At 42.9% G+C, this 27,996-nt stretch overlaps 2 protein-coding genes and 1 long non-coding RNA gene across 7 annotated transcripts in view; 2 read left to right on the plus strand and 1 right to left on the minus strand.

The window, feature by feature from the left end:
• Positions 1 to 8,130, plus strand: part of LOC133492170 (uncharacterized) — a 70,482-nt gene extending 62,352 nt beyond the window's left edge. Inside the window, exon 4 of the long non-coding RNA XR_009792566.1 lies at positions 6,047 to 8,130. This is a non-coding gene — a long non-coding RNA (uncharacterized LOC133492170). The remainder of the gene's footprint in view (positions 1 to 6,046) is intronic.
• On the minus strand, positions 4,110 to 17,988 carry LOC133492167 (core histone macro-H2A.1). 5 transcript variants are annotated; one of them, XM_061804197.1, is made up of 10 exons: positions 16,499 to 17,696; positions 16,249 to 16,404; positions 14,622 to 14,830; positions 12,845 to 12,951; positions 10,770 to 10,961; positions 10,602 to 10,709; positions 8,663 to 8,762; positions 5,965 to 6,054; positions 4,923 to 5,097; positions 4,110 to 4,501 (listed from the first exon to the last, which is right to left on the minus strand). In XM_061804197.1, the coding sequence occupies exons 2-10, from the start codon at positions 16,302 to 16,304 to the stop codon at positions 4,336 to 4,338; spliced, it is 1,203 nt and encodes a 400-aa protein (XP_061660181.1). In that variant the 5' UTR covers positions 16,305 to 16,404; positions 16,499 to 17,696; the 3' UTR covers positions 4,110 to 4,335. The 5 variants fall into 5 exon arrangements, 4 of the variants coding, with proteins under 4 accessions (XP_061660181.1, XP_061660182.1, XP_061660180.1 ...); XM_061804198.1 differs by lacking the exon at positions 8,663 to 8,762 and adding an exon at positions 8,140 to 8,230 and having other exon boundaries at positions 16,499 to 17,690; XR_009792565.1 differs by lacking the exon at positions 4,110 to 4,501 and adding an exon at positions 8,140 to 8,230 and having other exon boundaries at positions 5,050 to 5,097; positions 16,499 to 17,816.
• On the plus strand, positions 14,838 to 27,988 carry faxdc2 (fatty acid hydroxylase domain containing 2). The gene is made up of 10 exons (XM_061804202.1): positions 14,838 to 16,194; positions 18,740 to 18,863; positions 19,734 to 19,765; positions 21,553 to 21,650; positions 21,897 to 22,000; positions 22,921 to 23,042; positions 24,545 to 24,750; positions 25,480 to 25,585; positions 25,811 to 25,977; positions 26,193 to 27,988. Exons 3-10 carry the CDS (start codon positions 19,736 to 19,738, stop codon positions 26,347 to 26,349), a joined length of 990 nt encoding a protein of 329 aa, XP_061660186.1. The 5' UTR covers positions 14,838 to 16,194; positions 18,740 to 18,863; positions 19,734 to 19,735; the 3' UTR covers positions 26,350 to 27,988.
• Positions 27,989 to 27,996: the final 8 nt, after the last annotated feature.

Here is a 27,996-nt window from a genome sequence, read left to right on the forward strand (position 1 = left end):
ATTGACTGCAGCACTATCGCGACCCTCGTGAGGATAAGCGGCTCCGAAAATGGATGAATGGATGAGATTTGTGCTCTACTGTTCAATTGACAAGAATTTGATTTTGGTGTGTCAAGAAAATGTTCCCCTGTTCCTCATGACATCGTAGGTCCAACCTGCCTTGAAAGTATTCGCTCGTGGTTTAACTCTTGATCCACTCTCAACGCTGGTGTTCCTCAAGGAACCATGTTAGGTCCTCTTCTATTTTCTTTTTTTGCACTGACAATTCACGGTACAAACGTGACAGAATGTAAATGAGTTTCCCGCATCTCGTTTCTCCTGCAAGAAGTCACGCTAGATATTGAATATTGATGTGATTGATGCAAAAACAAAAAAGTTCTCCATGCAAATTTGCAGTCATAAGTTGTCGAATGGGAGAGTCTGTTTTTTTTTTTTTTCTTTTCCCAGGATAACAACGTCACTTTGTTGTAATCTGGGAAAATTGTACTTAGTTGATATCTGGAGATCAGACCCATGAACGCGCTCATAAAGGAACTTATGAGGATTTTTTTTTTCCAAGCGTTGACCAGCTTCTTACCCTCTCCTCCTCCTCTTCCCCCCCTTCCTTGATCTTCTATCCAATGTTTGCTTTATTTTATTCCATGTTTTTCCCCCCCCCCGCCCTTACTCAATTTTTCGTGCAAAGAATAAAATTTCATCAGAACGGGCTCTGGGAAACGCAGCCCTCGGATTGGCCCTTGCCCGCGACACATGCTTTGAATTTATGGAGCTTTTTTTTTTTTTTTTTGTATGGGATGGTTGGATGGTGAGATGCAAGGAAACGATGGATGCGGGGTGGATGGGAAGGGGGGGCAATGGTGGGTGAAACCTGGATGTATTTCCTGGAGATTACGCGTCAGATGGGCCCTCGGAGGGGGTCTCGGGTCCCAAGATCGCTCGATGGCTGGGAAAATGACCCCCAATTGACTCCGTGGAACCGTTCCGCTGTGGACGTTCTCCCAATTGTATTTATTCAGCATCCCTGTAAAGTAAAAGTTCGAGTTTTGTTTCCAAGATAAGGCGGTACGGTGGTGCAACTGGTAAATCACACCTAGGGGCAATTTAGAGCCTCCAATTCATGCACGTTTTTTGGGGTTGGAGGGGAGTGGGTGGGGGGGGGTGCGGGACGAAACCGGAACATGCAAACTCCGCGCATGCGGGGCCGGGATTTGAACCCCAGTCTTCAGAAATGTGTGGCCAACGCTCTAACCAGTTGCTCCACCGTGCCCACCGGGTTGAAAATTAGAAGATATTTTTCGTCTTCGCTTTACAGGGTCTTAAATTTCACATACAAATGGCCCCCGGCCTACAGATTGGACACCCGTCTTTTAGTCCTTCAAGGATTACATTGTCATGATTTGTGGGTTTAAAGGTTTGCATTTTCAGGTAAATTTAAGATGAGAAATTTGGGAAAATGGGAAACTTTACGTTGGAATTAATGAGAAGTTGATGGTAATTTAATGGGACGGTACACTATATTAATTGCACGAAATTATAAACATGATGACATCCATGCAAAATGGCATTTTGAACCACAGGTGAGAGCATTGCTTAATTCCTCCATTATTTCCCCCCCCCAAGACATATCTTAAACTTGCTTATGACTAAAAAAAAATTTGGGCTTCCAACACGTTGGGGAACTCCACTAAGCGACAGGTCGTACTTGCAAAACTAACTCAAAGCATCACCGTACATCTGGTTTAGTCCAAACTATGCAGAAATATATTTTCCCCCCCGTGAGATTGAAATTGTGTATTAAGAGCCAAACTTCAACTTTGTCCGTTCGTAGTTTATTGCCCCCCAAAATCCGTTCAATTCTGATTCATTTCCCCAGGCAGACACCGAATTTGACCCCGCGGAATTTTGCAACCAAAGAGCTGTTGATATTCCGTTGCGTGATTACCGAGCTGGTGAATTATGTCACCGCGCTGACTTAATCAATAACCTGGAGGATAAGGGCGCCCGAAAGTTCAACGGGGGTGAAGTGAAGTGAAGCTGTCACTGATTGACAAACTTCTCGTACACAGAAACAAAAAAGCACCCGAGTGAAAATATTTTAATATTAGGTCTGATGTTTTTCTTTTTCCCCGCCAAAAGAACACTGCAATGAAAATGTGTCTTCATTTAAATATAAATATACAGACATTTTGGAGGATTTTTCTAACCCTAACCCATGCACACACAAAAAATTTTTTGATTGAAATTAATACTATTTTATTTTCATTTTTCCTGTTTTTAGATTTCCTTTTTATCACTGCTGCGGGTAGTGAGGTAGTTTTATAAAGTACTTATTAATTTGTGTATAAAATCGTTTTTTGCAAATCAAACAATATAAAAATAACTAATATAACAATTTTTCCTTTTTATCAAAGCTGCAGGTAGTGAGGTAGTTTTTAAAGTACTTATTAATTTGTGTATCAAATAATTTTTTGCAAATCAATGTCAAAATAATTAAAATAATAATTACTATTTTTCCTTTTTATCCCCGCCACAGGCCGTGAAGTAGTTTTTAAAGTACTTATTAATTTGTGTATAAAATCATTTTTTGCAAATCAAACAATCTAAAAATAATTAAAATAATAATTTTTCTTTTTTTTTATCACCACTGCAGGTAGTGAGGTAGTTTTTAAAGTACTTATTAATTTGTGTATAAAAATGTTTTGCAAATCCAACAATGTAAAAATAATTAAAATAATAATCATTATCTTTCCTTTTTATCACTGCTGCGGGTAGTGAGGTAGTTTTTAAAGTACTTATTAATTTGTGTATAAAAATGTTTTGCAAATCAAACAATGTAAAAATAATAATTATTATTGTTCCTTTTTATCACCGCTGCAGGTAGTGAGGTAGTTTTTAAACTACTTATTTGTGTGGAAAATAATTTTTTGCAAATCAATTTAAAAATAATTAAAATAGTAATCTTTATTTTTCCTTTTTATTACCGCTGCGGGTAGTGAGGTAGTTTTTAAAGTACTTAATAATTTGTGTATAAAATATTTTTGGCAAATCAATGTAAAAATAATTAAAATGAATAGATTTGCATTTTTGCCGGGCCAACGTTAGGGAAATTTACAAATAGTTTGGCAAAATTAGTTATACAGTAATGAATATGACTTTTAAAAAAAATATATATCCTTGGCATAAGAAGTATGTGTTTTATCAATTGATAGTCTACAAAAATGAATGACTGAAGAGAAGTCAGATTACATTTTTCTTCCTAAATTGACTTTTTTTTTTTAATTCCAGTTTTTTTGCGCTTAATCTTGGGGAAGACCTAAAACAAACTTTAATAATAACACAATCTCCCAATGTTTGTTTTCAAAGATAGTTTATTATCAGTGTGTACATATTTGTCAATAATGTACGCTGTATTTAGAAAGCATTTTTTTAAACTTTGATAATCATAATAAAGTTGAAAATTCTTTTTGACGCTCAAAACCAAATCCAAAGTGAGGTCTTGACCAATCCTGATCACAGTGCGCCACCTAGCGGCTACAACAGTTAGACCACCTTAGTATTTTTTGGGGGGGGTGGGGGGGACGTCTAAAGGAGGACGAAATACGCACACACACACGCATACATAAAGAACGTGCGCCAGTGTTGGCTTCCAAATCAAACAGTGCCTTTTGAACATGTGCAAACGAAAAATACAACTATAATATTTTCAACGCCAACTTTTCCACAAGTACTCCATCTAGAAACATCAATAAACACGTCTTTAAAAACAGCAGTGCCGTGCCCTGCCCCCCCCCCCCAAAAAAACAAAAATGTTTCCTCTTTGAATGGCCAAAAACCCGACTGTGAATTTTACCTGTTTTTTTGGGGGGTGTCGGGGAAAGTGAAAACAAAAAGTTCACTGCAGGGCACAAAAGGGAACAAACACGAAACGACGACAGAAAAAAAGCAAACATAAAAATGTTCTTGACAGAAGAGGCGACACAAGAGCATCAAAGAAATGAAAACCAAGGTGAAAAGTTTTTTTTTTTTTTTAAACTATCAATACTGCTGTTAACATGCGCATATATATATATATATATATTATATATATATATATATATATACCAGTTTTTTTTTTTTTTTTCCCTTGACAGAAAAATTCAACCTTTTATTTGTTTGACACTGTTTGCGTGAAAAGGTCAACTCAGTGCGCAACTTTGTTTGGAAAATAATTTGTTGGGAAACAAAAACCCACATAGGAAAGAATACAAATGTAATGCAAAAAAAAACAAAAAAAAAAAACCCAAGTTCCCGGCCGTTTCGAAAGATTCGTCTCGCTACGAAAGATGAGCGAAGCTTCTAGCTGGCCTCCAGCTTGGCCATTTCCTGCACGTAGATGCCGATGCTCTCGCTGTCGAACAGCACGAAGTAAACCGTCTTGATGGTGGACGACATGGTGGCCACGAAGTAGCTGGAGATGGCCTTCAGGATCACCTGGGCCGCCGTCTGCTTCGGAAAGCCGTTCCTGGGTGAGTAAAACGGTGGCACGGTGACATAACTAACGGTTCTGAGGACCCGGGTTCGATCCCGACCCCGCCTGCGTGGAGTTTGCATGTTCTCCCCGCATTCCAAAAACATTAATCGGACACTCCAAATTGCCCCTAGGTCCGATTGTGAGCGTGACTTGTCTGTCTCTATGCGCTCTGCGATTGGCCGGCAACCAGTTCAGGGTGTACCCCGCCTCCTATTCGATACTCTCGCGACCCTTGTGAGGATACGCAGCTCAGAAAATGGTTGAATGTTTTCAGGGGCTGAATAGAAAGCGGGGATGAGCATGAATGGAAATTGTGGTGGTACGAGAAAGCACTCAAAATAGTGATTTATGTAGCAAATAATAATAATAATAATGATAACGAGCATGAAATAACTCCGTATTTTGTCCTCACCTTCCGCTGCCGATGGACGGGAAGGCCACCGACTTGAGCTTTTTCTCGTCGGCCAGGCCCAGGCAGTTCTTCACCGTCTTTTCCAGCATCTCCTCGCACTTGTCCGAGCCCCACACCGGACTGTTGCAGTGAATCACGTATTTGGCGGGGAGGCCGAAGCCGGCGGTTAACACCGCTGAAGAGAGAAAGAGAACAATAATGTAATGTAATAATGACACACCCTGGACTGCTCATCGGTACACATAAGCACAAACAACAATTCACACTCACACCTACGGACAATTTTAGACTTTTCAATGCAACGTCAAAAGGGAGAAATTTCTGTTCACTAACCAACATTGGTGTTCCTCATGGCGCGATTCTAGGGCATCTAGAATCTATTTCGACTTTTTCTTGTTTTCACACAACATACAGTATTTAAATATCCATCCATCCATCCATTTTCTTCACCAGTTATCCTCACGAGGGTCATGTGCAGACCGACGGGCCAATCTGTCACTCACTAGGCCACTCCCCTTCAAGGCACACCTCCAACACAAATGCTACAGTGCATACCGTAATTGCACAATTTCGTTACGTCACATCATGCATCCATGCATTTTCTTCACCGCTTATCCTCACGAGGGTCGCGGGGAGTGCCGGAGCCTATCCCGGCTGTCAACGGGCAGGAGGTGGGCGGGATACACCCTGAAGTGGTTGCCGGCCAATCGCAGGGCACATGGAGACAAACAGCCGCACTCACAATCACACCTATGGGCAATTTAGAATGTCCAATTAATGTTGCATGTTTTTGGAGATGTGGGAGGAAACCGGAGTGCCCGGAGGAAACCCACACAGGCACGGGGAGAACATGCAAACTCCACGCTGGCGGGTCGGAGATTGACCCCGGGACCTCAGAACTGTGAGGCTAACGCTTTACCAGCTGATCCACCGTACCGCCGTATTTAAATATTTAAAGCCCCAAACTCATCCATCAGAGCTGGATTAAGAAAAATCTTACAACCGACAATCAATCGGTAGCGCAGATGAATCCGCTACTTACCTCCCGCCACAACGAGGGGCCCGTTCTTTTTCTTCATTTCCAGAACCGCTTCAACTAACTCCTTGCCGCCCTTCTTTTCTAGGGCAGAACCTACAAGCGAAAGACTTTAACCTTAAAAAGATGAGCCCAAAAAGGAAGAGGAGGAGGCGGCGGCGGCGGCGGGCGGCCATGCAGGCAGTTAAGCGGGTGGACGGATGCTGTCAATCATCTGACGTCGCTTCGCCTGCACATCAGTGAGTTTGTGATTGTCTGTCATTTGTGGGACTCGGGACACGTTCAAGAGTGATGGCGCGTTCAGAACTATGAGAGGCAAGCGGATTTGGCGTCATGATTGATATTAAACCAAAACTCAAGCCTGCACACTCCATGGCTGGATTCATATTACACTTTGGGGTTCAAATGAATCAATACTGACAACGCAATATGCAATGGATATCGTCAATGCGCATCAAACACACAGATTGGATCATCCCCAGCAATTCCCTGTTGAAATAAAGTTAGACAGTAAAGCCTCGTTTTCAAACGCAAATCGGTACTCGAACGCCCCCAACAAAACTGGAAATAATATATTGCGCGCGGCCAGACCTGCTGACCCGCCACGTGCTTTATTTTGAATTCCCACGCCACCGAAAAAAAACAAACAGGAAATAACATAATGCGTGCGGCGCAAGTACTTGACCCACCCACGACGCGTTTTGTTCTTGTAAATTCGAATGCCCCCCGACAGGGGGAAAAAAAATGGAAATGACATAACGTGCGTGGGGCGACCGGCACATTTTTGTTATTCTGTATAACGCAGCCTCTGTACACAGACTTTTCCCGGTAGTGACCGTTGTTTTTCTTCTTATGGAGGGCGACTGTATTGACCCCCAATCATGACTCCAAAGAAGGCAAGTTTAAAGTTATTCTGCACTTTTGTGCATAAAAAAAAAAAAATTTACAAGGCTGGGGGCCGAGTCGCTCCCGATACAGCAATGCACTTCCAGGCTAGCATACTCTACTACTAAAGCATACATTTTAAGCAAAAAAATATATATATTTCTTAAATTATTTTATTATATAAAGTATTTATACTATACATGTATTTCTACTATGCGGTTTATTATCAGGAAAAGCTAAAAAAAATGCTTTAAAAAGCCCAATTTTTTGGTATTGGAACACATTATTTCTTTTTCCATTCATTGCAATGGGAAACATCGATCCGGTTTTCGAACAAATCACTTTTTGAACCGTTTTCTGGAACTGATTGTGGTCAAGAACCGAGGCATCACGATATATATTTTAAAAAATCAACCTTTCAAAATTCAAACGCAATATTTTCAGTCTCCTGAGATTCACCTGGTTAAAATTCGCCATCTGAAATTCAACGTCTAAATTCAGTGTCAAACAGGCAGGGTTACTTCAGTTCACAGACATCAGCAAAGGATGTCAGAGCCAGCCAATCCAGTTATACGCTTTGTTTCCTGTTTCTACCATGCTTTAAAAAGCCATTTTTTTTTTTTTAGGCTTGGAACGCATTATTTCTTTCTCCAGTCATTGTAATGGGAAGCATCGATTCGGTTTTCGAACAAATCTCTTCTCCAACCGTTTTCTGGAACGGATTGAGGTCGAGAACCGAGGCGTCACCGTATTTAGCTTTGTACTGTTGTGCAATCCATGCATCCTTCCATCATTTTTTCCATGCCGCTTCACCACGGGGAGAACATGCAATACATCAAACATTTGCATGTACTTATTATGAGTTTTTTTTGTTGTTCTTGGTGACGGGCGGCGGCACCACAATGTGGGGAGGAGTACACTAATTTTGAAAAAAAAAACAAAAAACTTGTTTCTTTATATGGGAAGGTATCGCTCCGAGAATCGGGATGAAATCCTAATCGGGCCCCTGGGTGTGTAGTGTAAATCCAGTCAAAGATCCAAAACATGAGCAATGTCAAAATATTGCAATCAGAAAAGGGGAACAAAAACAGGCGTGATTTTTTTGACACAACCCTTGTGTTGGTTTTTCGCAGCAGGCCACGTTAACTCAATTAGAGGCAAAAAAAAAACAAAACAGCGACAAGCATCAGCAGCAGTAGCGGCGGCTTTCGGCTTTCGGCTTTTCGAAGGCCCCTCAGCAGCCCCCGAGCGACGGGAGGACGCCTGCCTGGCTGGCTGGCTGGGCGGTTCCTTTACCTACTTCACCGCCCGTAAAGAAGGCAGAGTTGGTCGGGTGAATGACAGCGTCGCTCTCCACTACGGAAATGTCGGCTTGGACAACTTGCAACTACGGATGGACGACAAACAACACGGCGGTCAAACAAGACGACGACGACGACCACCGCCGCGTCGCACGCACTGATGACGTCGCAGGAAACGGCAGCGTGGGTATGGAGCTCATTTAGTCAGAAGATCAAACAAACTCGATCAATCCGATTGATTGACTCAAGAACGGATTTGATGTGGTTCTTGGATCCGTTTGACATTGCGGCTTCTGACAAAATGAGATTCTCATGCAAAGCAGGCAGTCGACTTCCCGTCAGGCAGGAAGTGGATCTCCATCGACAAAGGAGCCGCCTGACAGGAAGTCACCCGTAAGGTGGCGACGCAGACGCGCCCTCCGGCCTTTGACGTTTTCAGGTTTCAAAGTCCCGTTGCGGGCGGCCGGAGGAAGGTCGGGCGGGGGGCTCAGCTAGGAAGGGGCTCCCGAGTGTCTCACCTAGATCGTCTTTTAGCTCAATTTCGGCGTTTGTGGGGTTGATGACCCCCTCCACGTCAAAGCCGGCCAAGTTACTGACCTCGCTGTGGATGAGGTTGAGCTGTCGGGGGGGGAGGAGGGGGTGGGGGGAGGGGGGAGATGAGGACGCATGCGGAGGAAGAGCGACAAGGTAGGAGGAAGGAAGCGCAGCCGTTAAAATCAAAGCGACGAGGCCTGAGCCTCAAAGGACACCTGGAGGATTTTTGGATCTTCTTTGTTTAGAACTTTCATTTGAAAACGTGGAATTTGTGAGCTGGTTCTCGTCTGAAAATGGGTCCACTGCGTTTTTTTTTTTAGGATTGATTTGATTTGTTGCAGTAACAAAATTGTTTTATTAATTGGATGTTGTTCTTCTCCTTTCGGGGTCGCCACAGCGTGTCATCTCAGATGAACGCACATATGTTTGGCACAATTTTTACGCCGGATGCCCTTCCTGACGCAACCCTTCTCAGGGAGTGGAGGCCCCAGTGGGCTACGAACCCACAACCCCTGGTTTTACCAAACCAGTGCTCTAACCACTGAGCTATGGGGCCTCTCTTTTATTTAATTCAGTCACTTACTGCATAAATAAGCATGAAACGCTATTTCATTATTATAAAAATAAACACAGTATTTGTTCTATTCATTATCTGAGCTGCTTATCCTCACAGGCCCCGCTGGGGTTTGAACCTCTTTTCTCCAAACTGTGAGGGAGGCACTCTAACCACTCGCCTACCATGCCACCTTTGAGTGAGCCATTTTTTCTAAAATGTATCAATCCAAATGTACTTTTTTTTTTTTTAAACAGTTACTGTATTTCAGAACTTGATTTGGTCTAGATCATGAACATAAAAAAAAAAACCACTAACCTCAACATAAAATTGCATAACAGAAAAATAGTCATTGGTCTCAAGGAAGACCTTTGTATGTTGAGGAGTAAATTTAACCTGGGTTATTAGTGGAAGTTTCAACGCACGTGCACATCCATTCATCTGTTGTGTATTGAAAGTCATTTAAGTCGAAAAAGTCAAGGTTGTTTATCATTATCATTATTATAAATAGGTGTCTACTTTCTTTCTGAAAGGCTCAGGCTTCATCTTGTTAGGACATTAGGTTAATATATTATTAATATTCATCTTTTTTTCATCTGGGATGCACCGATGGTGACGACCAAACGGATATTTTTTATTTTTTTTGGAGATCCCACACCCACGATAGCTAATTTAAATGAATTTGGGGGATTAATAAAATCCGCATCCAGTTGATAAAAAACACAAAAGTACACTTAAAAATGACACCATGAAAAAATATAAAAATATATATATATATATATAAATATAAAAATATTATAAAAATAAAGTATTTATAAAGAATCTACACAATTGCATCAGAAGAGAAGCCCGTTTAAAAAGAAAAATTTAAATGTATGATTCGTTTACACTAAAAACTACAACGAAAAAAAAAAATCACAAACTTAGTTGCATATTATGGCAATAATTCCTGAATAACACGCATTTAATCTTTTATATATATATATATATATATATATATATATATATAATATATATATATATACACACACACACCACACACACACACACACACACACACACCACACACACACACACACATACATTTGCCTATCAGCCAATTTGTGTCATTTTCAACGGAATTGTGAATTTTATCAAATGTGAAAGTGTCTGACTGTCCCAAAAACAAGACGTTGCCGGAGGATTTCAGGGTTAGCGGCGATTGCACGCGGAGCAATTCCGGGAATGAGATCAATCCGAGCTTTTACCGTCGCGTCGTTACAAAACAAAAATCAAATCGCAAATGTATTCTCATGCTTTAGCGGCGCAGAGTAAACCGGGACTAGATGCGTCATCCCCCTTCGCAGAGGAAGTTGAACAGTTTGACTGACTTTTTGACCCAGGAAGAGGCTCTTGGTGGACAACACGGTGAAGCTGTCGGCCGGCGAGCCCTCGGTGGTGCTGTCCGCCGACGCCGTCTTGCTGGCCTCGCCCTGTTTCTGCAGAGCGGCAAAAACGTCAGAACGTCCCCGGGGCGACCGCCAACGCCGCCGGCGTACCTTGGCCCTGCCGGCGCCCTTCTTGCCGCTCGTCTTCTTGCTCGGCGTCTTCTTGGCCGGCTTGGCCTTCTTCTCCGGGGCGGGCGAGAGGGGCGTTTCCAGCTTGCCTTTGGCGCCGCGCTTCTTGGCCAAGAGCTCGGGGTGGATGTTGGGCAGGACGCCGCCCGCCGCAATGGTCACGCCCTTCAGGAGCTGGCACGAGACCCTTTCCATCACTTACAATTGACTCAAAAGCTTCATTTAGTTATTACTATGTAGTTCAACTCCCAAAAATGAACCATTAATCTAGGAAAGCCGGGTGGGTCTACTGCTTAAAAGTGTCAACCTCACAGTTCTGAGGTCTTGGCCAGCTCCACTTTAATTTCATCAGACCTCTGGAAGTGAAGATTTTTTTTGTATTGGTGTCTTTTTGCAAACGGTAATCTGTCTTTAGGGTCATTCTCAGTGAGTGGCCTATTAGCGGGACTTGTTTCGCTGTGGGTAATAATAATAATAATAATAATAATCTTCATCCAGCATCACGACAATGTCTTTTGCTTATGTTCTGGGACCGATTCGCACAATTCGGACCGAAACATCTTTAGGATACGAAACTTCCTTTCTGAGTGATGTGATAGCTGGGCATTCCCATCTTTACACTTGCATATAATGGACCTTTCCGACCTGTCAATTACTCGTACAATAACAGCCAATCGGCTAGCCGCGTTGTCTTGCCACGCCCCTCTCGCCGTATTGTCCCACGAGCAATGCTGGTTGTCAGTAGCCTGCGCTTGGAAAAGTTCATGTTACGAAGAAAATGGTCCTCAGATGCGTGCAATTCTGATGAAAGATATCCTGCTAGCTTGATTCATTTTCCAAAGCCTAAAACGCAGTTGAGGAAGTGTCTACGATGGATTACGGCTCGCGGAAGAGCGCACGTACAACTAAATGTGAAGATTATCGACAAACACAAGGCTGTACATTCGAAGGTAAGTATCTTCTCTGAGTTTGATTGAATTATTATCAGTGCAGGAGAACAACTTTCACTTTGTTAGCATATCACTGACCTGGCGAATGAAGTGTGTCGTGTTTTATGCCGAAGAGTCGGGTTAATAATACGTAAATGTGACACGTCATGCAAGAGAAATGTCTATTTGCCTATTTGATATCGGACCGGACTTTTAAGAGAGAGCACTGCGTTCCGTACGAGCCAAGTCAAATGAATACACCTACTCACTCCTAAAGACTACAATGATATTACTCGTGAGCTTTCCAAGTTAAAAGAAATCACCCCGCTTTACACGCGCAGTACGATACTACTATTTTATCTTCTTTGAAGTTTCTGAGGCGTCAAACTTTTTTTTTTTTTTTTTTTTTGCATCGATCGCCAACACTTGGCTGTGACTCTGACATTGCGTCCCACTCCGTCCAAAATCTTAATTCCGTGTACATATCCTTGCGTGAAATAGTTGAGACCTCTCTGTAGAACTTTCTTGGACAAGACTGACAAATTTGGCAAAAAAAAAAAAAAACATTCCGCAATATTATCTGGACGACGCAATAGAGATTCTCTGTTCTGTTCAATCACCATTTTGGAAGCTTGTGGCACATGGCTGAGGGGGCGGAGCTTAAGATCGCCATCGGAAAGGTCAATTGAACAGATGAACGTGGCACCTTCAAACATCTGGAAATTGTACCCAAGGATAGGCCAGAATTGTGGGGCCCCACGATTCTTTCTCCGATTTCTTTTTGTTTTTAACCCTAATTTCAAACAAGGAAGCAAAATGCGTTGGGTGTGGCCTTAAATACACCCCCAGGTGTGCCGTCAATTAACTCACATCTGGTCAGGAACTTCGAAACCATGACCTCATCAAATCACAGGAGAGGTTTAGTCTGATTTGACTCCAGACAGAGAGTCAAAAAATGAAATGTGCCTGGAGACGGAGGAGACGGCACAACTTTTCCGATGTCATTTTAGTCGTTCTTCGCATGGAATAATTGTGTACATATTTCCAAAGGATGACTCGGTATTCAGGGAGAAGAAAAGGCCCGCGGTGGATCGTTTTAAATGACTTACGGTCACGGAATGACGTTACCTGGTTGAGTTCCTCATCGTTGGCGATGGCGAGCAGGATGTGGCGCGGCGTGACGCGTCCCTTCTTGTTGTCTCGGGCCGCGTTGCCCGCCAGCTCCAGGATTTCGGCTGCATCATAGGAAGAGGAGAGCAATTAATAAAGGCATAAGTGGTGATGGATAGCTGATATTAGAGTTTTCTCTTCTCACCTCTCTAGGAGAAAAACAATAATCACCAAAGAGGAAATATATACGAACGAAATATACATGAATAAAAGTTGACTGCCCTTTTGTTCCTCTAGTTTGTGTACATTGCACAAAGAAAAAAAAAATCCCACGTCTGTTTATTTCTGTTACGGACCATCATAAGACAATAAATCTAAAGATGATGCATTTGTTATGCTTTCATTACAGTGCAGAAAAATGATGCCGCTTCATATCGTTACTGAGCGGGCGAAAGCATGCTTCTGGTAAAATTGTGTACATTTTTTTTTCTTCATTGAAAAAACGTTACTAAAAACACACAAAGCTCAAAGGGCCCATTTTTATTGTACATTATACACTACATTAAGCGATCTTGTCTATGAGCTTCAATCTCCTTCCAAGACACCGCTTTCGTAATTAGAGCGCTTTGGCGACATCCTGTGGCCATTCGGAGAGCAGCTAACACCTCCAGCTGAGCTAAACTTAAATATTCAAATTTATTCCACAAACCTCAAAATAATACACGAAAGCCGACCTTCATTTTTAAGGTGAAGTGAGGAAAAAAATATATATATATGTATATATATATATATATATATATATATATTATATCTTTTGTCTTTTTTTTTAGGTTACAGGTATTTATTATTTAGGATAGTCTAGGTCACAGGTGTCAAACTCAAGTCCCGGGGGCCAGATCTGTCCCGCCACATGATTTTATGTGGCGCGCAAAGCCAAATCTAAAGTGTGAATTTCCATGTTTCTTGTAAAAATCTGTAACAAAATTTCAAATTATCACATATCATAAATGATAAAGTTGAGATATTACAAGCATTTTTTTGTGTTACCAAACGTGAATAGAGGAAAAACATATTACCCTTGATTTTTGATTACAAAACTGGTTCATAAATTGATGATGTTCCAGTTATAATGGACCTCTGAGGGAAATGTGGCCCATGACAAAAATGAGTTTGACACCCCTGGTCTAGGTTAATACAGGCAGCACGGTAGAGCAACTGGTTCGAGCATTGGCCTCACACCTCTGAGGCCCGGGTTTCGAATCCCAGCCCCACATTAATTGGACACTCTAAATTGCCCCTAGGTGTGTTTGCGAGTGCGGCTGTTTATCGCCATGTGCCCTGCGATTGGCCGGCGACCAGTTCAGGGCGTACCCCGCCTCCTGCCCGAAGACAGTTGGAATAGTCTCCATCACTCACACGAACCCTTGTGAGAATAAGCGGCTCAGAAAATAGACATGGAGATTTGTAAAAAAAGAAATGAATAAAAAATTTATTCAATTTTGCGGCTGGTTTGGGTTTTTTTTTTTTTTTAGTATTTCAAAGAGGTTTTGTTGTCATTTCATGGCAAAATTGGACAACTCCAACAAAATAATTGAGTGAAAAATCAGACAATAGTAGAGCAAAATCACTACCAGCCATTACTGAAGAACCAAGTCCAACCTCTGTTGTGTGATACAACAAACTCCTTCATCATCACCACTCACAGACGCTGGCACGCCACAGTCAATAAGAACCTTTCAACCTTTCTAATGCGTCGTTTACGGCACTGTGCTGACGTTCCCGAGTCGACACTCACCGGTCAGGTACTCGAGAACAGCCGCCAGGTAGACGGGCGCGCCCACGCCGATGCGGTACTTGGGCAGGCCGCGCTTGATGTAGCGCAGCATGCGGCCCACCGGGAAGATGACGCCCGCTTTGGTGGAGCGCGACGTCTTGGTCAGCTTCTTCTTGCCTCCTCGACTCGACATGCTTGGCGACAGGCGGGGTGCCGCTCGTGGGGGCCTCCTGCGGGGACATGAGACACCAGTCAGGACGTGGCGTCAAAATGGCGCGCTGACAAGAGTTGTACACAGAATTGAATAGAAGAGGACTTCCTTGGAAGTCTCAGTTCCAGCCATCCATTTTCTTAGCCGCTTATCCTCACAAGGGGGTGCTGGAGCCTATCCCAGCTGTCAACAGGCAGGAGGCAGGCGGGGTGCACCCCGAACTGGTTGCCAGCCAATCACAGGCCACATAGAGACAAACAGCCGCACCCCCAATCACACCTAGGGGCAATTTAGAGCCTCCAAGTAATGTTGCATGTTTTTGGAGATGTGGGAGGAAACCGGAGTGCCCGGAGGAAACCCACGCAGGCACGGGGAGAACATGCAAACTACACGCAGGCGGGTCGGAGATTGACCCCAGGACCTCAGAACTGTGAGGCTAACGCTTTACCAGCTGATCCACTGTGCCGCCGTATTTAAATATTTAAAGGCCCAAACTCGTCCATCAGACCAAGATTAAGAAAAATCTTACAACCGACAATCAATCGGTAGCGCAGATGAATCCGCTACTTACTTCCCGCCACGAGGGGCCCGTTCTTTTTCTTCATTTCACTGTTAGCCTAATAGCATAGTTGCCATTTTCCAAGATGTGTTTGAATGATTTGGAAAATGACAATAAAAAAACTATTTGTCGCTAACAGTGGTAGAAAGACCGCCCAAAATGACAAAGGCAAACTATTCTATTAGGCTAACGTCATTAGGAATGCACAGTGCAATTTTTCGGGGGTAAATTAAATCATCTGCTAGCAAATTCATTTTTATGGGTAGTGTAAAATGAAACGCTATTAAAGTGAGGGAAATGATTGACACGCATATCCACTTTTTGTGATGTGTGAAATATGTGCTTTTGGCTGAATATAAAGGTCGGTCAACATTTTTTATATTTATTTTTAAACCACTGTTATTTTCAATGACATCTTCATTAAGATCCCACGCGTGCCTTTGACACAGGCTTTCATTCAACCATGAACCATTTTTCATCCCGCCATCGCGGACGTCATCTTTACAGTACGCCCCCCGTGGACTGGTAATATGTCATGACTGTGTCTCTATTCATATTCATCAGGCGTGTTGGCGCAGTAATTAGCCAATATTCAAATGAAGCCTGAATGTCAGCACAGTCGCCCGTTTCGTAATGTGAATCTAATTCGGAATACGAATCGTGTATCGGGGTTAGATGCCCTTCCGTGCGAATAATGGGTTCTTTTCGGGCCATAAAGGGAACGTTATGGCACGTCGTCAACGTGTACTCGAGGCAGCTGTGAACGCCAACGAGCCGTGTTGTGTATCGTGCTCCATTTTGGTCACGGGAGTCGAACGGGAAAGGTTAGTCAAAGACGGTTCCCGTCCTCCGGGGCCAGGTGGACGTGGATTCTTTACGGGCCGCCGCGACGACATTCACGCTCCGCCGTCGAAGAAGCGTTTCCCCGCGACATTGTCGGCAGCCCGATTGACGGCGACGCTCGGCGGCGGCTCGCCGGCCCTTCTTGCCCGTGGGAGAGCTCTTCAATTCGGCCTTCGCTCGGCTCTCTCTCGCTAAGAAAGAAACACCACCCACCCACAAAAAAAAAAAAAAAAAACTGCGACAATGGTATGACCACCAAAGGCGAACTACCACAGCGGTACTTACGTGAACTAAAAAGGCGAAAGGGCGTCAAATATCTCCCGGTGAGTGACGACGTAAGCTCCGTCGCTTCGTCTGTTGCTCCGTCGACTCCCACAATCCACAGCGAGATGAGCCGAGAGCTGACAGCCGCCCGACGACGCCACTCAGCGGGGGAGCAGCCGGCTCGACCTGCCCCCGTTCCAACGGATAGCTTACCTTCACTTGAACCGCAATGTCACTGCAAAAATAATAATAATTTACTACTCGAAATTTAGGATAATATTCATGTAATAATGAGTATGCATGCTGTAATCTTCAGTAGATTTCCACGTTGTTACTAGTAGAACTACATGGTCAAATTCACCTGAGGAATTCTGGGAATATTGTAGTTGAAATTTGCCAAATTTCTCATCAATATAGGGGCGTTTATAGAACCTCAACCCCTTTTCTGTCTGTTGAGTTTTCTAGTTCATGGTCCTCAGGAAATTTTAATCAAACCAATTGAACTGTTCTTTGTGGTACATTTTTTTTTTCCTGATCCCAAAGCATGAAAAAAAAAAACTAAAAAAAAAACTACTAGCATCACAATTAAATAGGGGGAAAAAAAAACTAAAATATAAAATCCTATACGTTTGATAGTTTCTAAAAGTAAATTAGCCAGTGGATGACATCGCTTTGTTGCTGTTTTTTTTTTTTTTTTTTTAATAAAAAAAATGTAACTTGGCTAAACTGGCAACATTGAATCGCAGCTGGCTTCCTCGCAACACCCCAGCTCTCCTCTTAGTTGTCATGGTAGCAAAACCCAAGCAACGAGTCCGAATTCTTCATCTTGTTCAAAAAAATATTGTCAGTTTTTTAATTGAGAAATCTGGGAGCTGCAGTTGCGGCACATCACCACTGCGGGGAAGACTTGGCCACCAAAATTACAAGTGGGAAAATCGTGGCCATATTTGATATTTTCAATGGGCAGATGGGCCAGGGCGAGTTACAAACATGCATGTAAAATATATTTTGGGGAAATAAAAATGGCTTTTAAAAAGTTACTTTTCATTTGGATATCAAAATAGTTTAAAAAAATAATTATGCTAATAAAGTATTACTAATACACAACTATCATGAATACACCTGTAATAAAAACACCAGATGTGTACATTTGTGTATATTTTATTATTGACAATTTAATTATGCTAATGAATCAAATAAGGAAAATACTAAGAAGACTAAGAATTAAAAAGTCATTTTTATTTAACGATGAATATGATGCCAAATGCATTTTTATCTACATTAAATAAAATTATATTAACTCTAAATAATAGTAGTAGCGGGCATACTTTTCCCAAAATCTGGTGTATCGCAGTCTAAAGCAGTGATTCTTAAAATGTGGTACGTTAACGCCATCTAGTGGTACACTAACGAATTACTAAATGAAATGTTCCGACTTGCAAGTAATATTACAGCGGTTTAAAACTTTTTTTTTAGGCGGGGGGTAATCCATCACCGTGCATTTGCTAGTTTTTCTTGAACCTCTCCGTGCAATATGTATTGTAATGTCTTTTTTTCCATGTCGGCCCATAGGAATAATCTTGTAACTGTGTATAATATTACCGTACAAAAGATATGAAATGCAACCCGGAAATCCCACGAACTCATATGATTGGCATTTCCTCACATTAGGCGTGGAAGCGTGTTGTTTACTTCATTTTTTTCAAAACTTGTATCATGACAATACTTTTTTTTTAGATGCAATTATATCATACATGATGATAAACTGGTATGAGAGATTCTACACCACCCATATTTTCTAGTTACCAGAGCTCGGGGAGACGTATTCACTCTTTGTACTCAAATAAAATTAGTCATAAAAAGTCTACACACCCCTGTTCAAATGCTTTTTTTTTTTGGGTATGAAAGAAAAAGATGAGAGCAAACAATTTCCAAACCTTCACCACAACCGTCAATGAACGAAAATGTGCAACTCAATTAGGGTTTTAAAAAAAGATGAAAGAATTTTAAGCCTCATTTACATACGATACCGTGTTTTGAATATAGGAATATGCTGCATTGCATAATCCTCGAATAACTTATTTGGGTTTATTACTTATTTTTTAGCCTTATTTACATCCACAAAACAAACCAAGGCGACGTACAGGTACAAAAAAAAACCCGTATCATTTTCATCTTATTGTTGTTTTAGCGACAGCGTTTTCGAAACCTTTAACGTCGAGAAAAACGTAAGATTGTGAGATGTCCGCCCTCTACTTTTAGGTACAGCGCTGGTCAGCTGACCCTCGACGAGCCAATCAGAGCGCGGCTCCGTTGTCAACAAAGCCAGCTGCGCTCCTGCCTCTCAAGGCACGTGACGACACCGAACCCGATCAGCAGCACGCAGGTGAGCGATTCGGTCGACAACTTGGCATAAAACGTCGCTTATAGCTTATAAAATTAATATCGTCACAGAGCAATACGAGGGAATGGTGGAGGGGGGTGCGCGATTTTCCACTTTGTAATTGCCAAATACCTACAAGTTTATAGTTGTTGAGAAGTGTCACGTCCGCAGTCTTTCAGTATACACACACACAAAAAGCAAAGTTACTATTCGCTGACAATACTTTCATCATCTTTCATAACTAAATCAGAGTGTATCACATATTCATATTTAAACTGTCATACAGCAAATCCGTGTTTACCATTGAAATGAGTCAAAATGCCAGTTAGCCGTTGTCACAGCACAAATGTTTTGCGACGTTTGCAGTGAGGGAAAAGTAAAGTCCATCCATTTTCTTCACCGCTTATCCTCACGAGGGTCGAGGGGAGTGCTGGAGCCTGTCACCGGGCAGTAGGCAGGGTACACCCTGAACCGGTTGCCGTTGCATGTTTTTGGGATGTCGGAGGAAAACGGAGAGCCCGTAGGAAACTCACGCAGGCACGGGGAGAACATGCAAACTCCACACAGGAGGGTCCGGGGATTGAACCCGGGACCTCAGAACTGTGAGGCCAACGCTTTACCAGCTGATCCCACCGTGCCGCGAAAAAAATTGCATCATATGACAATCTAATAAACAAGGCCGAGATAATGCAAAGAAATGAAATGGTTTTCCAAAGTGTATGTTTGTTGTGTGTCGTGAGAATAGCTTGATTTAAAAAGCATCTTTTGAGAGGGACAAAAAAAAAAAAAAAGCAAGTTGAGATGTTAAATGCATTCGTTATTTGGGAATGTACCAAATTAGAACGTGATGATTTATTTGTTGGTGTTTTACAGACATGTGGGCAGCACAAACAAGCGAAAGGCAGGTAAGAACTTCTTCACAGTATGTCACTTCTTGTCCGGTCAATCTGGTTTGTTGGGTTTCATCACTGTGTTTTTGTCTTTGTGTGGAAGTGAGAGAAAAATCTCAATCTTTCATTGAAACAACAAGTGACTCACCCTCAAAAAGAAAAAAAAAGAAAAGAAATGAATGAATACCAAAAAAAATTGCCGTAAAAAGGTCGAATCGTCATCGGCAGCTTGCAAACGGAGAGGCTTGAAGAGTCACGGAAAGGAATACGAGTCCTTGGAAGTTTTCACGGATCGACTCGCCGTTTGATGTGGGCCAAAAATCCAGTTTTCAAATTTTGATGGATTTAACATTGCATGTGAAATTTGACAGAGGAACGACCAGTTGCGCGAAAACTAGCAAAACATTCGACAGTTGCCCATTCAAAAGTTTACAAAAGTTCACCTGTAAAGGTTTCAATGTACTGTACGTATTTTTAGCTCCATCTCTGGAAATTTCCCCTCATTACGTTTCTATGAAGAAGTTATCGTAGCTAATTTTAGCCCAACATCCCAACAAACAATCTTTTTGTTTTCGGCACAATAGCTCGGCCGAGTGAGTTTTCCTTCCTTGGCTTGGACTATTTCCTGGAATGTTCAATAAAAGACAGTCGTACGGCAACATCAGGTTTATTTCTATAGAGCGTCTTGGGCGGTTTCACCAGGTCACAGTTCACAAGCGAAGAAACCTTGCGCAGAAATCAAAGATGGAGGATGATCAAGACTACTTATCACATGATATGATTGATTAAACGGCGAAAGAGTTGAAGCGCAGCAGGCGGATGCTGGTTCTTCCTCATCTGCCAGTCGTGACTAAATCTCCCTGTCAGGCTCGACACCGTACATCAATTCCCGGTCGAACGTGAACTCTGTCTGTCCGTGGAAAAAAAGCACGCCCACTCTGTTCACCACTTTCTCGGGCGAATTTCGGACGAACCTGCCAATGAAAATCAATAACCTGCCGATCCCAACTGTCAACTGCCCAAAAATCCTGGGCCTTGTACTGGACACCATGCTCACCCTCGGTCCTCACGCTGAGTACAAGGCCAAACGTGTCAACCAACGAACCAACATACTCAAAGCCACCTCCGGCTCAAACTGGGGCCCGAGTGCCGAGACGTTCACCAAAGCCATCGGAAGGTCCGTCCTCAACTACGGCGCTGCAGTGTAGTCTCCCGCGCTGGGAGAAGCTCCGGACTCGGCAGAACGCCGCCCTCAGAGTCACCACCAGGCTGCCTAGCCATGGCTAGCGAGGACCACCTCCATCGTGAGACCAACATCCTAGCGGTGAAGCAACACAACGAACTACTCGCCCGGCAGTATCTACTACGCTGCCAGATACTCGCGCTCTCCCGTGCCATCAGGTATCAAACGAACCACCTCAACCGCGCTCACTTCGCCGTCAAGACATCGACGAAGACATCCCCACCGAGACGGTCTTCGCCGAACAAGCCTACCGAGACGGGCTAATGTAGGCTCCATCGAACGATGGTTGAAGACGCAGCTACCCTACCCCGAGGGGGACAAAACCGAAATTCGATCTTCCGCGGGGTCAAAAGATCCAAACTATCGCAACTCCACATCGGACGAAGCCGCATGCTCAATGACCGTACGGCTCGTGTCGACAATACCACCGTCAACCTCGACCTGAAATGCGCACAGGGCTGCCTGGCTACAACAACAACTAAATCCCCCGCAGTAACAAGCTCAAATTTCCCTCAATTTTACAATGCAGATTGTTTTTTTTTCTCGCCTTTCTCTACAGGAGGCCTCGGGAGGACTGTGGGATTCTGTGAAGAAAGCCGCTGTGGTCATCGGATCCGGAATCTTGTTCCTGGCGGCGTTTGGTAATTCGCTGACATGGTGCGACGTACTTACCTAAACACACGCTGCTCTGTCTGTTTCTGTGTAATGAAAATATAAATATGTTTTGTCTTTTTTTAAATGGGGCTTTTTGACATACTCAGCATGGACACGAGGATTGTATCTTTTTCACAAAACTCCTCCAAGCTTTTTTTTGTGCACTAAGAACAGAAACGGACCCTTTTCCTAAGGGGGTCTCGTCCACTTTTTGTCCCGTGTGCAACAACTTTGCTTCCCCCCCCCCAGGCATCTTCAGAAGTTTTGGGGAGCCTCAGGAGACTTTTGGCAGAACTTGTGGACCAAAGTCTACATGATGTTTGAGGGCCACAACGAAGCTTTGTTCTACATGGGTGAGGATGAGCGGTTGGGATTATTCTGGGCTGGACCGATGCCCTTGACTCGACGGCCTTTGCGATTCATGCGCGCATGTAAAATCGTGCACCAAAGAACTGGCGCACGGTGTATCTTTTAATCAGCGGTTATCTATGTAGGAGCAGTTTCAAGCACACGCTGTGCGTGAAATCATGTTTACGGTGATCATCAAGTGAACTCGTTGCCCGAGACTCGTTTGCATCACAGATTATAAAGAAATTGGATTGACGGTCCCACGTACGCATCGGCGCATATATGAAGGAAAAAAATAAATGGCAGGGCACCATATTAATACATAGAAGCAGTCACAACAATGTCGACCAATAGAATGGCTGGGACCCCTTGTTGCTAGGCAGAGTTTAGAGGGCTCAAAAGCTAAACGTGCAATGTTGCATGTGTCTTACATTAAAACACTTCACAAGCGGAATTAAGCAATGCAGCAACGTCCAATAATAGAACGGTTCCGAGTACTTGTTGCCAGGCGGGATTCCAAAGGCTCAAGCCTAAATCCAATACTGCGACGGTTGTCCGTCTCCATGTGCCCTGATTGGCTGGCAACCAGTTGAGGGTGTACCCCGCCTCCTGCCCGTTGAGAGCTGGGATCGGCTCCAGCACTCCCTGCGACCCTCGTGAGGATAAGCGGCGAGGAAAACGGGTGGACGGAAGAGCACTCTTGCCATTATATTTGAAAAATATTACCCTGTATTGAATATAAAAACCTCGCGTGAAATAAAATCCCAACCGAGGTCAACCAGTAGAATAACTCGGATAACTTGTTGCTAGGGAGAATTCAGAAGGCTCAATCGTATATTTCACCAATTACAGCAGTACAGGTAGTAGAGCAGTAGAGTAAATACGTGAAACATCAATATGAACGAAATATGTATCATGCTTACAGGCACGATGCTGGTGCCGATGGTGGTGTTCTGGGCGTTCAACGCGCTGCTGCTATTGGTGGACACCACCGGGAGGCCGTCCTTCATCACTCGCTACCGCATCCAAGCAGACAAGAACAGCCCGGTCGGCTTTCTACATTTCTTTTTTTTTATTTTTTTAATGTATTTTGGGTGAAATTTGCTGGAAAATTTAAAAAAAAAAATTGAAAAGGAAGTAAAATGCAAAACATAGTGGTAAAATTAAAATAGAAAACATTCTCAAAATTAATCAAATTCATGAATTTCAATTTAAAAAAAAATCAAAGTAGTGAAATTGCCAAGTACAACATTTAAAATTAAATTAAAATTGACATTGAAAATATGTTTTTACCTCCTCTATATTGCCATATAGTTATGCATGTTCAGATATATGATCATTTTGTGTGTGTGTCAAAGTCCTCTGGCTCATGTTTGAGTAAGAACCCCCCCGCCCCCACCAACGCTGATATTGAACATCCCAGCAAGATAACGGGCAAATTTCACGATAGATGGCCGATAACGACTGCCGGCGGTGACGGCCAGGTCTTATCAGAGAATTTTGTTTATGTTCGTTGGCAACACTCAGCATGTTGAACTTGCTGATGAAATCAAAACAAGTTCGTTTTCATCTCTGATTGAAGCGGGATGCAGTTCAAAACAAACAAACAAACAAAAGCAAGTGGCGTACTTACCGGTGGCATATTTGCCCCGCACTGGAATCAAATCCGGAAATGCTGGCCCTGTAAGCATTCTTTCGGCCATTATGTACGGCCTTACTTTCGCCATAGCCTCGATATTTCGAGGTTGCCTATGAAGTAATAGTGAGTTATTGTGTATTGTGTTTAATCATTTACATACAAAGATTGTGACATGTCCATTCCCATGTTTCCAGTTGGAGTTCAAAGGTAAAAGGTCAAGTCCATCTGTTTATTTCCAGGCCAAAGATGTTGAATTACACGTGCAGTATTTTTATTACATTTTTTTAATGGTTTTTAATTTTTGTAAAATAATGCATATTTTCTTTAGTTTAAAAATTGTGTTGTGATTATTAAACTTCTGAAGGTTAGCAAATTGTTTTCAAATAGAGTATCTTATTTTCTACATTTAAAAATATTTTTATAATTATTTAGTATATTGTGACAAAAATACAGAGAAGAATAATAAAAAAAAAAAACAGTGTGCCAAGTATAAACATTTAAATTAATTGCATAATTATAAGTGTCCACAAAGTCACATTTGGAAAATTGTGCATGAGTTATATTTAACACTTTACCTAAAAAAAATATTACCTTCCTAAGATGTCAAAATGTGCTCTAAATTTTCTTTGAAAAGTTTAATTTGTGGATGAAAATATTTGCTAAATTGTCTAAATGTTGAACCTTAATTTCTTAAAAAAAAAAAAAAAAAAAAAAAAAGAAATTAATGATTGTTGTTGCACTTTAAAAAATAAAAAAAATGGTCACGGTTTGGGTGTAATGTTGATTATTTTTTTAAAGTCTTGTTCTACATATTAAAAAAAATTGATATTTGAAAATACATTTTAAATTTTGCAGAGTCCTGTAAAGTAGATCATTTCTGGAAAAAAAAAATTAATAAATGTTTGCGCAGGTAGACCCGGAAAAGCTGCGTCAGGCTCTGAAGACGGTGCTGTTCAACCAGGTGTTCATTTCCGGGCCCATGGTGGTGGCCGCCTACCACCTGACCCGTTGGCGGGCCGACCCGTGTGGCCCCGACCTGCCCACCTTCCACTGGGCCCTCACCGAGCTGGCAGTCTTCTCCATCCTCGAGGAAGTTTTGTTTTACTATTCTCACAGGTATCAAACTCCGACTCGGATTGACAGTCCAGCTGACCAAAAAGCTCATCCCTACAAATGTTTGGACTCCATCCATCCATTTTCTTTGTCGCTTATCCTCACGAGGGTCGTGGCCAGTGCTGGAGCCTATCCCAGCTGTGGACGGGCAGGAGGCGGGCGGGGTACACTCTGAACCAGCCAGCCAATCGCAGGGAACATGGAAACAAACAGTTGGACTCACAATCACACCTAGGGGCAATTTACAGTGTTCAATTAATGTTTTTGGGATGTGGGAGGAAACCGGAGTGCAAATTCAACACAGGCGGGGCCGGGATTCAACCCAGGTCCTCGGACCTGTGAGGCCAACATTTTACCAGCTGATCCAACGCGCCGCCCATTTTTGGATCACCCTCCCCCCCCCAAAAAAAAAAAAAAAATCTACAAAATAAATAACCAATAAAATGTTAAAAATTCAGTACTTAAAAAATTTTTTGATTTCTTAATCTGAAAATACTTCTGAAAATTTAGATTAAAAAAAACCCTTGAACAAACAGCGCATATCTAATATATATATCTAATAATTTTGCATTTCAGATCCGCCTGAAAACAAAATATTTGACCTATTTAACAAAAAGGTTAAGCCAAATATTTTGCCTGTTCATTTCACCAAATTCTTTATTTCCTATGTAAAAGGAAATATTTCAACAAGTTTAAGTTCCAACTTTTTTTTTTTGTCTCGCTCGCTCCCAGGCTATTCCACCAACCCAGCCTCTACAAGCACTTCCACAAGCAGCACCACGAGTGGACCGCCCCCATCGGCGTGGTCGCCACCTACGCTCACCCGCTGGAGCACGTGGTCAGCGCGCACTTCATCCACGAGCCACGTCCTCCGTGCCTTTCTGTGACTCCTCCCGTCTCTCCGTTTGGAATTTTCCCTGTTTTACTGTTGCTTCATTAAAAAAAAAAAAAAAAGCCAAAATCTAGTTGCAGCAGATTGCAAGACCGATGGAGAGAACGGAGGAGTCACAGAAAGTCCATCTTTTTTTTTAAGAGAACTTTAAGTATTTTGTATGCCATTTAGTTTTCCAACCTGCTGCCGGTGGTGATCGGGCCCGTCCTGCTGGGATCGCACGTGTCCAGCACGTCGATGTGGTACTGCCTGGCGCTGGTCAGCACCACCATCTCCCACTGCGGGTACCACCTTCCCTTCCTGCCCTCGCCGGAATTCCACGACTTCCACCACCTCAGGTCAGCCGGCCTTCTGCAGAACGCTCCGGGGTAGACGTGGGACGTTCTCGAATGGTAGAACCTGAATGAGAACGAGAGAAACTTGCATACTGTCATTCGCGCTGCGGTCGAGGGGCTTTCTCACATCATTCCGGAACGCCGCCGTAATCGCAGCGCAGCATCTTTTGGAAGGGAGCCAGCGCGGCTCGCTTTTTAACCCGTGGCGTTCGTTCCAGGTTCAACCAGTGTTTCGGCGTGTTTGGCGTGCTGGACCGCCTCCACGGCACCGACGCCAAGTTCCGGCAGACCAAGCAGTACGAGCGGCACACCTTCCTCACCGGACTCACCCCGCTCACCGAGAGCATCCCCGACGACCCCAAGAAGGGCCAGTGACTGCCCGACGCGTCACTTGAAGCCATCTTAATTCTTAATTCTGTTTTGAAAACCTGTTGATCAGTTTTAGACTCTTTTTGTAATTTAATTCCAGTTTGCACTTTTGCTTTTACTGACTGACGTCCGTTCGCAGTTTGGTTCTGGTAACTTCCTGTGAAAATCTGCCCACAAACGTGGCGGCAAGGAGTTCTGAGACACCACTGCTCTTATCGTGTGGGGTGTACTTAAAATGACCACAATCGTGTGTTTATGCAACGGCACCAAGACTGACTTGTGAGAGGCAGAACAGTTCCAACAGGGCCTACGGACAGCTGGGAAATAATTGGAAACCAGGCAGTTATCATAAATATTGAACAAGTTCAACATTTACGAGTGTCCAACTGTTTTGCAAGCAGATCAGGGAGGAACATTTTCTCTCAAAAACTGATCATCAGAATCACAGACTTTGATCGGAAGGAAGGAAACATCCAATCTTGGGGATCGGCATACACCGCTTTACCATTTAAGACAGTCGGCCATGATTGTTTTAATAGCCCACACCACAAGAATAATACCCGATTAACCAGGATAATCTTAAGAGACAACCAACAATCAGGCCTTTGACGAAGTTGGCGAACGTGGCTCAAATTGTCGGGATGCACAAACTACGCTTTAACAATCCCGGTTGACACCAAAACGTTTTCCGAGCAGATCGGGAGGAAAAACTGTTCACACACACACACACACACACACCGTACATGAATATTTTAGCACTATCCTTTCAAACCTTTGCAGTTTTTGATTGAAAGAGGTGGGGGGGATTGTGTAACCTTGCATGTGCAATCATGTAGAAATTGTAATTAGAATGAACCATTTGTGTATTTTATGCTCACTTGTCCCATACAATTAAACATTTGTTTGTAATGAGGAATCTCGAAACCGCGCACTTGGAAATGATGACTCAGCAGGCCGAGTTTTTTTTTAGGGTTTTTTTGTCCGTTTTGTTTTTTTTTTCTTTATTAAAAGGAAAAAGCATAATTACTACAAATTACAAATAACACTAATAATAGCGAATCACATCAGCCTACAAAGCAGATAGTGAATATTAAATGTTATAATACAAGATCTCATTCAAGTAGTTTACATTTTTTCCGTTTTATACTTTTTTCTTGCTTTTTTTCACATTTTTTTTTCCTCATGAACAAGCCTAAAGATATTTTCGAGTGATGCAGTGAACAATTTGAACGCTTCATATACAGTTTTTTTTTTGTTATATTCCATATGGCTTTATGACATTTTTGTAATTTTTCCATTCTGCAGACATAACCAGCCATATTCCTCAGGCGGTGCTGCGCTCTTACTTCCCTTCCCCCACAGTTCCATCTTCAGCATTTTGCAGCCAGCTCTTGGGGGTGAAGCGCCCCCTAAAGTTTGTTCAAGGGGGGTGAACAACGCACAAGGTCCCCAAATCCTCGAAATGTCCCAACAGGCAGAGGAGTGAACACATCTGCAGCCGATCACACAGTTTTCACTTATCTATAAATGCCCCCCCCCCCCCGCTCTCTTTTGTCGTCAAGCCCCGGCAAGACACAGATCCAACGTAAACCTCCTAAAACTCATCCAAGTCTCCCTGAAGGAGGTGGGGGGGGGGGGGGAGAAATGTCCGGC

The sequence above is a fragment of the Syngnathoides biaculeatus genome, chromosome 18 (genome assembly GCF_019802595.1).
Source record: "Syngnathoides biaculeatus isolate LvHL_M chromosome 18, ASM1980259v1, whole genome shotgun sequence".
Classification (NCBI taxonomy): Eukaryota; Metazoa; Chordata; class Actinopteri; order Syngnathiformes; family Syngnathidae; genus Syngnathoides; species Syngnathoides biaculeatus.

Bases quoted from the DNA above. Each gene is read 5' to 3' on its own strand.
- LOC133492167 (XM_061804196.1), bottom strand. From the start codon at position 16,304: ATGTCGCGGGGAAACGCTTCTTCGACGGCGGAGCGTGAATGTCGTCGC. The intron at 14,831-16,248 runs GTAAAGAATCCA...ATGTCCCCGCAG, and splicing joins GAATGTCGTCGCGGCGGCCC to GAGGCCCCCACGAGCGGCAC. The intron at 8,763-10,601 runs GTCAGTCAAACT...CCCCCCCGACAG, and splicing joins GCCTCTTCCTGGGTCAAAAA to CTCAACCTCATCCACAGCGA.
- faxdc2 (XM_061804202.1), top strand. From the start codon at position 19,736: ATGTGGGCAGCACAAACAAGCGAAAGGCAG. The intron at 21,651-21,896 runs GTGCGACGTACT...CCCCCCCCCCAG, and splicing joins TTTGGTAATTCGCTGACATG to GCATCTTCAGAAGTTTTGGG. The intron at 22,001-22,920 runs GTGAGGATGAGC...TCATGCTTACAG, and splicing joins CGAAGCTTTGTTCTACATGG to GCACGATGCTGGTGCCGATG.